The sequence below is a fragment of the Salvelinus sp. IW2-2015 genome, linkage group LG35 (assembly GCF_002910315.2).
Source record: "Salvelinus sp. IW2-2015 linkage group LG35, ASM291031v2, whole genome shotgun sequence".
Classification (NCBI taxonomy): domain Eukaryota; kingdom Metazoa; phylum Chordata; class Actinopteri; order Salmoniformes; family Salmonidae; genus Salvelinus; species Salvelinus sp. IW2-2015.
In genome coordinates, this window is record NC_036874.1 from 4,517,034 (window position 1) to 4,526,345 (window position 9,312).

Genomic DNA, 9,312 nt, shown 5'->3' on the forward strand with positions numbered 1-9,312 from the left:
ATAGTCTTGTCTCTGTGTGGGGGGGACATCTCAATAGTCTTGTCTCTGTGTGGGGGGGACATCTCTATAGTCTTGTCTCTGTGTGGGGTGGGGACATCTCTATAGTCTTGTCTCTGTGGGGGGGCATCTCTATAGTTTTTTTCTCTCTGGGGACATCTCAATAGTCTACAGTGGTTTCATCTCCCTCATCTGTAATGGTGTGGATCACAGGGTAGCTGAAAGGAGAATATGGTGGGCCCATTTACATTTCTCCCATTCTTCTGTAGGATCCACACAGGAGACAGGCCTTATAAGTGTGTTCATCCAGGCTGTGAGAAATCCTTCACACAACTCTCCAACCTACAGGTGACTACTATCCATTTTCTTTGGTTTTTGGTTTTTATTCCCAGTGGTGAAAGCTCAGTAACACTGACCCTTAGTAGTTACATTCTTACAAATACCCATTTGAAGATGAGTCCTGAACGGTCCTGTTCTGTTCCAGTCCCACAGACGGCAGCACAACAAGGACAAACCCTTCAAGTGCACCAATTGTAACCGTGGTTACACGGACGCGGCCAGTCTGGAAGTCCACATGTCCACTCACACGGTCAAACACGCCAAGCTCTACTCCTGTGGCCTCTGCAACCGCACATACACCTCTGTAAGAGAAACACCACTGTTAAGGCACCCAGCATGTAGTAGTCACAGACCTTTAACTTTCAACAGACATTTTCACAGGCTTCAGACAGTGTGCATGTCTGGCATAGTGTGTGTTGGTGCACACTTGTCAACTCTCGCTCTAACCCTCTGTATTCTATTCTCAGGAGACGTACCTGGTGAAACACATGCAGAAACACAACTCAGACCCACTCACTGCAGCGGCGGTCACTGCTGCACAGCATTCTCAGCAGAACCAAAGCCATACCCAGAACCAGGGAAGTTCTCATGGCCAAGGCCGAGGAGAGGGCACCAATAGTGGGGCAGGCCGAGCCGGAGGACAAGGTGGAGATCATGGACAAGGACAAAACCAGGGTAGCTACTCTCAGGCAGAGACGGCATCCTGCCCCTTTGACCTGCACCAGTATAAGACAGTCGCTGCAGGGGACATCCAGTTCAAAACAGTCAGTGTGGCGGACCTAGCGACCCACAAGGACCTCTGTCTCACCGTGGCTACCTCCACCATTCAGGTGGAGCACCTAAACTCATAGGGGTGGGAGGGAAGAGTGGTAGAGACTGAGAGAAACTGGAGGAGGCCTATGGACAGACTGGATAAAAGCAATACAGAGGGGATATAGGAAGATGTGCCTGAAAGGTGGGTAATGGAAGAGGAAGTTCAGAGATGTTTGAACAGAGATGGACTTTTTGTACTCGTTTCTCACTTTTATTTCATTTTACCAATGTTGAGTTTGTGTGTTTTTGTACTCTTTTATAATGAATGGCTAGTGTATACTGTTGGTAAAGGAGTGTTTCTCTGTCCATCACTGCAATGGTGTGGAAGAGAGACAAAAAATGACTGAAAGAGAACAATGAGTGAAGAGATGTTTTCTCTTTTTTTTTTATCCTTCTACTCCATACAAACACAACTTTGATTGTGGTCACGTCTGTGAAGTGTATAACTGAAACTAACAGAATTGTTAAGGTACATTTTTCTACTTTCCCACAGATACTATCAGGTTTGGATTACATCATCATTGTCATGATGGTTACTGTAATCTACCTTGTAAAATGTGCTCACAAATCCTTTTCACTGAGAAGAAAAAGGGAAGTAGGATCTGCAAAAGTATATATTGATATACATACCTGTGTGTGTGTATTAAAAATAAATGTATAATCTATACTATATAACACTTTGATATTTAGCCTCAGTCCAGAAGCCAATCATAGAGCCATGTTTACCTCACATGACCCTGTAAGAACTGGGAAGTGAATGTGATCAGCTGGTACTTGTTCTATGTAATCCTTGTCATATTTATTTTTTGTGTCCTAAGAATATCATTGTTATCCAAATATATTCTGACTATACTTCCACTACTGTTATACTAAAGTGTATGAGCCTTTACAAACAGACTGATCCCTATGAAAATAGTGTTTTCCCTTTTCAAACAATAAAAACCTCACTGAAATCCAACAATTTGCTTTCCTGTAACGCATTGTGCACTTGCAGTAATGATAAAGATTAACTTTGAAGATCGCCTATGTTTGAAGGGTGAGATGCTGTTTAATTTATTGTAACCACAGAGGTATTAGTTTGAATGTCACATTTGAATATGACAGCTGTAGACGTAAATTTGTCCTGTTGATTGCCTGTCTGTCTAAACGCTTGGTTCATTGATCTCCTGTAGTGTGATGTGTCACGCAAATAACACGTGTGTCGTGAACAACATTAGCGTAATCGGAGTATTAGAGTAATCGGAGGTTTACTATACCATTCTTTAAATGTTTTTTTTCTTATCAATATTAACTTGCAATGTCTTGTCAGACAAGGATTCAAAAGCATAACATTTACATTGTTTAAAAAATAAGTAAATATAGACTGTATAATAACATGTATTACCATTCAATGGTTTTTCAATTTATTCAAAAAAAATTCTGCAGTGCCGGATGGCGTCGGGTGGGTGAAAAGTGTAGGAGTCGAGAAACTTCATGATAGTAAATAACGACGTTACTGTATTTCTGTCTTAGCTACCAGAAACTCACACTACGAAACTGTCATTTTTCATTCAAACATGCCTCGGAAAAAGCCATTCAGCACTAAACAGAAGAAGAAACAGATGCAAGTGAAACGGGAAAGAAAGAGAGGTAACGTGAGCTGCAATGACAGAAAGTGTGCGTGCCGAAAATGCTAACGTTAGCTAGCTTTTAATTTACTAACTTGTAACGTTACGTGGAGAGTTGAGTAACTTGGCTAGTTAGCTGTGTGCTTTCAGGAACAACAGCACTATGTCATGTTGCCCGATATATTTGTACGAATTAGCTACAATTAAAGAATAGGGACGTCATTATTTTTTGCCATAACATGCATATCTTATATATTTGGGTCTTTCTAGCAAACGTTAGCTACCTTGCTTGCTTGCTAGCTAGTACCTTGCTTGCTAGCTAAGGAGGTGACGTTACAGAGCTAGCAATGTGTGTGACCTTATCGCTCAATTGTATTGCTGGCGTCAATCATTGTCATTGATGGGGCTGAAGTGGAAAAGTATTGATGCACCGAAATCAGCATCACTGTACTACACTGGTATTGTTTTCACTTTGTGTAAGCTCTACTGCGCAGACTCGGTATCAAATTATGTAATAGGAAAGCTAAGCTATCCCAAATTGAGGGTATAACAAAAGGTGTTGGAGATAACATACCTACACTCTACAGCTAGTAATGAAAATATATTTATTATGAAAACATCCACTGTCGATTTATTACATAAGGTTAGTATTGAGACGATTACTAAATGTATAGATAGCTATGTGTTATGCAATGTAGATAGCATATATGTAAAAGTATGTGCACTCGATTCAAAAGTAGAACGTTGTGGAATGTGGTCTTTGTTTGGTACCAAGTGCTGACACAGAGGCTAGTTTTCATTCTGTCCTCTGTATGTTTGTGTCCCAAATAGCGCCCTATCCCCTATATATAGTGCACAACAAAAAGTTGTGCCCTATATAGGGAAAATGGTGCCATTTGGGAAGGGTTCAATGTAACTCTCTGATTATGATGACCTCTCCTCCTCAGGTGAGCCAGGCTCAGGGCCCAGCAGCCGTAATGCCAGTGTGGAGCGGGGGATGGACAGGGAGAGGCAGTCGGACACCTCAGATAGCGAAACCACAGATGTCAGGAGGATAAACCAGCAGCCCGGCATCAGGGAGGGCAGATACGATCCCAATAGGTGAGTTACCAATACATTATTGCTGGGCTTGAACAAAAGGGTTAATGGAAAAGATTAATTAGAGCAATGTCTATGTCTGTAGATATTATGAGTAAGAGGCCGAAAGAGACTAAATAATTAAATGAGAACATGTTACTATAGGAATCCGGAACCATGAGCAAACAACTTTGACAGAGGTCAATGGTAAATTACAAAAACTGCTGTTGTCAGAACAAACACCCACGTCACACACACCTGATATTCATGACTCTGCACACAGATGCTTTTGTGTCCTTCACACACTCACCCTGCCCAATTTCCCCCTTCTACACACAGCTATTCTCATCTCTTTGTCCATTCAGGTTCCGTCTGCACTTTGAGAAGGAGAGCAGAGAGGAGGTGGAGAGGAGGAAGAAGCTTGCCAGAGAGAAGGTTCTGGACCAGATGTTAGACAAAGACCTGGAGGTTGACATCAACGACATCTACCCCACAGAGAAAGGTCAGAGCTCCTTGACCCTGAGCCTCACAACAACCTCTTAATGCTGTTAAATAAAGGTTGTCTCAAATGGCACCCTATTCCTTATTTAGTACACTCATTTTGACCTAAGTCAACATTGTGCTTTGGTCGAAGAAGTACACTATAGGGTGTGATTTGGTACGTAACCTGTACCCTGAGCCTCTCAGTGCTGTTAAATAAAGAACCACTCTAGTGGGAGTTTTGACATGGTCTTTTCACTTTGTGTCACTGTTTGACGTATCTGCCACTGACCTCCAATCTCAGGTCTTGAGTTTCCGCGSCGACCTCCGTGGAAYTATGGGATGAATCGTGAGGAGCTGCTGARGAAAGAAGAGAAGTCATACCGGGAATATCTGAACGACCTGCACTCCAGAAACCCACCTGGATCCCTCAGCCACTTTGAGCACAACCTGGAGGTGAGGAAACGATATATTCAGAACCCTTTATAAATGCTCTTCAGGGAGCTGGTAGCCTTGAGGTTAGTGACCGGCTAGTTACGGGGGGGAGGCGTATTGTGTCAGCAGAAAGGTCCATTTTGATGGATAAATAAAGAGCTATTAATTCTACAATATTCTATAAACTTGAATGAATCGTTTAAAAACCACCTCTTTCTCTGACACTGAGCAAAACCTAGGGTAGGTAAGACCTATATATTCTTCATATAACTTTAGACTTTGTACTCCCCCTCTTCATCTCTCCCCCTCTTCATCTCTCCCCCTCTTCATCTCTCCCCCTCTTCATCTCTCCCCCTCTTCATCTCTCACCCTCTTCATCTCTCACCCTCTTCATCTCTCACCCTCTTCATCTCTCCCCCTCTCTTTCTCTCAGACGTGGAGACAGTTGTGGAGAGTGTTGGAGATGTCCGATGTGATCCTGCTCATCGTGGACATCAGGCACCCGGTGGGTCATTTCTTTTAAACTCCTCCTACTGTCATTATCTGCTACTAGTCATGTACCATAGTATCAATATTAACTTACTACTGTCACCATGATAATGTAATTAATAGTCACTATTATGGTGTCATTATGCGTTGAACCATATGGTGAATTGAATACATAGAGTATCCACCAGGTGGAGCCACAGACAGGGTAAGTTATTCATGGTCAGTACCAGTCTATACGTCGTTTGTCAGACAGAGCATGCATGTCTTAATGAATGTGTTCTGAGAGTTCCTGGTGTGTCTCGCCCATGCAGGTGCTGCAGTTTCCCCCAGCGCTGTACCACTACATCACTGGGGAGCTGCAGAAGCAGGTGGTGATGGTGCTGAACAAAGCTGACCTGTGTCCCCCTCCCCTGGTGCTGGCCTGGACACACTACCTCCATACACAGTTCCCCCACCTCCACTGTGTCTGCTTCACATCACACCCCGGCCAGCCATACAGCACAGGTGGGTGGGAGTGAGGGTGGTTGTGCTGGAGCGAAAGTGCCACACAAGACGAGGGACAATAATGAGAGCTGATTGGTGATGTTGAACTGTGTACTGGATCACCAGATGAACCTTTTCACTGTCTGTATCTGTCTCTGTGTCTCTAGTGCTTCAGAAGAAGAGGATGAGAAAAAAGGGTACATGTGGGTGGGGACATGCTGGAGGCCCCACCCACATCCTGAAGGCGTGTCAGGAAATCACAGCAGGAAAAGGTGAAAGGGACACACCCACCTGGGTGGCTTAGTACCTATTTCACACATGTATTGCTAACCATGCAAGTCTGTAATGACTTAATGCTTTGGCCAGGTACTTTCCATAGCATAGCTAATTACTGTTGAATGAAGGATTGATGTCTTCGTACAAAGATCTGTGGGTGCAGGGTTGTAAGGGTATATCATAGAAGAACCAACACTGAATGGAAGTAGTCTTAAAATAGGCTGAAGACAAGTGAGGTTGCTTCCCGATTATCCTCTTTTTTCCAGAAGTGTGCAGAATGATTGGCTGTAGGGAGTGTTCACCATTGTTACCCCCCACCCCCTTGTAGTGGACCTGTCCAGCTGGGAGAAGAAGATCCAGAGAGATGCGGTTGCTATGGGACCAGAGGGAGAGCAGTCAGAGGGGGCGGACTCTGTGCTAGTGGAGCACCAGAGTGATGTTGCCATGGAGATGAGCAGCCCCTCCCAGGAGCTGTATAAAGATGGCGTACTCACGCTGGGCTGTATAGGTGAGCGGCCATGTTGGAAGCTTGCTTTCCTACCTCCCAATCACTAATTTGTTGTCACTGATTAGTAACTTGATAAATTAAGTTATGCTTGTGTACCTCAAAGCTTTGTTTCTTCACCAACTCCCTCTGGCATTCAGAAATGTCTACTACAAAGGGAATATGAATATACGTGTCTCTCTCCCTCCCTCCCTAGGCTTCCCTAACGTGGGGAAGTCATCAGTATTGAACAGTCTGGTAGGTAGGAAGGTGGTGAGTGTGTCTCGAACCCCCGGCCACACCAAATACTTCCAGACCTACTACCTCACACCCACTGTCAAACTGTGTGACTGCCCTGGACTGGTCTTCCCTTCACTAGTCAACAAACAACTACAGGTAACTGAGAGGAGGGAGTAGGTAGGGTGTGTATGTTTGTATGTGTACTATGTCCTCCCATTCCCTTAGAATCCCAGGTCGAATCACTTTTTGGTGACAGCCTGTGAAGGAAATGTCTTGGAGAATAGAATAATAAATTATATTCCCTCTGGCCATTTGAAGGCTGTACCAATCCTAAGTCTCAACTACTGCGGAGAGCCTTTGTGTATAAAAGCAATCATTACCCGTCAACCCTTTTCAAACTTTTTCTCAACTTTTTTTCTTCCCCCTCTATCTTTTTTATCATGCTTTACTCTTTCTAAACACTTTTCTGTATCTACGCCTCTTCCTCCATCTCACCCTCCTCTTCTCTGCCCCTTTCTCCCTAGATCCTAGCTGGTATCTACCCAGTGTCTCAGCTGCAGGAGCCCTACAGTTCTGTGGGTTATCTGTGTGAGCGGACCCCCTTCCTGTCGGTGCTCAAGCTCCGGCACCCCAGCGTGGAGGGCCCACAGCATGCACCCAAGGGGGGGGAGAAGGAGAGGGAGCAGGGGCCCGAGCACAGCTGGACAGCCTGGGACGTGTGTGAGGGTAAGGACCACCTCCAGTCTGGCTCTAGAACCTCTGGTCTGGTTCTAAACTGTTGAAACACGCCCTCTTGTCTGGATGTCAGGGAGACATTTGGGAAATTCTCAGGAATAGTTGAAATTATAATACTATAACAATTTATCGATTTTTGTTTTCTCTCCCTACGTCTCTTTCTTGTTCTCTCTCTTCCCTCTTCTCTCTCTTTCTCCCTGTCTGTCTCACAGCCTGGGCAGAGAGGAGGGGTTATAAGACAGCGAAGGCAGCTCGTAACGACGTGTATCGGGCGGCTAACAGTCTGCTGCGGCTGGCCGTTGACGGCAGGCTGTGTCTGTGCCTCAGACCACCTGCATACAACGATCAGAGAGGTCAGTGCACAGGTCATACAACTATCAGAGAGGTCAGTGCACAGGTCATACAACGATCAGAGAGGTCAGTGCACAGGTCATACAATGATCCAGACGAGGTCATGCACATCATACAACTATCAGAGAGGTCAGTGCACAGGTCATACAACGATCAGAGAGGTCAGTGCACAGGTCATAGAACGATCAGAGAGGTCAGTGCACAGGTCATACAATGATCAAAGAGGTCATAGACCGGTCATGACAAACAGTGAGGCATAGCACTATATCATTACTGTACAGACAACCAGAGACTCATATTTAAAAGGGCAGACAGACACGCAGGGGAAGGGGATCTACTGCGCACAGCTGATGTTTATGTTGATCTGGCTTCCGTCCTTTAAACTGATGACTGGGGCTTTGTACAAAAAAACACGAAGAAAAGTGTTTATTTGATTGATTGATTGATTAATTATTCAACTAATGGATTTGTGCTGTACAGAGCAGTGGGAGTCCCACCCAGACCTGGCAGAGATCATCGCTCTACAGGGACGGAGGGAAGAGGAGGGAGCAGGAGAGAGGGATGAGGAGGAGGAGGGAGAGTCCAGCTCTGAGCCAGAGGAGGAGAGGGATAGGGACGCTGATGATGATGAGGATGATGAAGATGAAGGGTTTGGACACCCGGCAGTGAAGGAGAGGAAGGGGCCAACCAGCCTCACAGTCAACATGTTCGATGTCCTCCGGGAAAACGAGTGCGAGTGAGGGACAAGGGAAGAAATAATGAATTTAAAAAACAAAGTGCTTGATCTCTCCCTCTACACTCACTGCACCTTCATTCCATTTTCCTTTCCTTGACTTGCATTCCTTTAACATTCTGACTCAACTCTTCTTTCCTCTACTCTCTCTCTCCCCAACCCCTCCCTCTCCCAGAGGTTACTAAAAGCACTCTGATATTGTAAAAACATTTTCTTTCTCCATGCTGTGCCTCTGCTCTGCTTGTACACCCATGCAGCTGTACTTAGACTGCATTTAGACAAGCAGCCCAATTCTGATATTTTTTCTACGAATTGTTCTTTTGACTAATCACATCCTATCTTTATCACAGCTGATTGGTCAAAAGGCCAATTGGTGAAGGAAAGATCAGAATTGGGCTGCCTGTCTAAACTTGTAGGATTACATTTGGTTTGGTTTTTATCATTTTCCTGCATGGAGGATTTTACTATTATTATTTCCCTTAAAGCTGGTAGGGGCATTGTGGTGTATTAATCATTGATTGGTTTTCAATCTGTTTTATTGATAAGTGGCCTCACAGTTGAGATGCCAAAGGTCAGATAAGGTCATTAGACCCTAGAAATGGAATGGCTTGAACTGTGACAGGGTTATGGATTCCACCTCATGTTGACGGTCACACAGTCTAAATGGGGATTAGACAGTGATAATGATGTCATCCACATGGGACTACTATTTGGCTGCCAGTGCAGATATATGACATCACTGTCTAATCCTGGTTGATTTCACTGTATACGAC

General features: G+C 44.6%; 2 protein-coding genes across 3 annotated transcripts in view; both read left to right on the forward strand.

The window, feature by feature from the left end:
- Window positions 1–1,836, forward strand: part of LOC111959106 (zinc finger protein 384) — a 7,181-nt gene extending 5,345 nt beyond the window's left edge. Inside the window, exons 7-10 of the mRNA XM_070437317.1 lie at window positions 106–115; window positions 223–345; window positions 482–640; window positions 804–1,836. Coding sequence (XP_070293418.1) covers window positions 106–115; window positions 223–345; window positions 482–640; window positions 804–1,187 — 676 coding nt within the window. The 3' untranslated portion in view covers window positions 1,188–1,836. The remainder of the gene's footprint in view (window positions 1–105; window positions 116–222; window positions 346–481; window positions 641–803) is intronic.
- A 768-nt stretch (window positions 1,837–2,604) lies between these two features.
- LOC111959105 (guanine nucleotide-binding protein-like 1) lies at window positions 2,605–8,643 on the forward strand. Of its 2 annotated transcripts, none has more exons than XM_023980548.3 (12): window positions 2,605–2,778; window positions 3,704–3,857; window positions 4,199–4,335; window positions 4,618–4,769; window positions 5,182–5,253; window positions 5,549–5,741; window positions 5,888–5,992; window positions 6,325–6,504; window positions 6,698–6,876; window positions 7,245–7,446; window positions 7,668–7,808; window positions 8,287–8,643. In XM_023980548.3, exons 1-12 carry the CDS (start codon window positions 2,706–2,708, stop codon window positions 8,544–8,546), a joined length of 1,848 nt encoding a protein of 615 aa, XP_023836316.1. In that variant the 5' UTR covers window positions 2,605–2,705; the 3' UTR covers window positions 8,547–8,643. The 2 variants fall into 2 exon arrangements, with proteins under 2 accessions (XP_023836316.1, XP_070293511.1); XM_070437410.1 differs by lacking the exon at window positions 2,605–2,778 and adding an exon at window positions 3,323–3,399.
- Window positions 8,644–9,312: the final 669 nt, after the last annotated feature.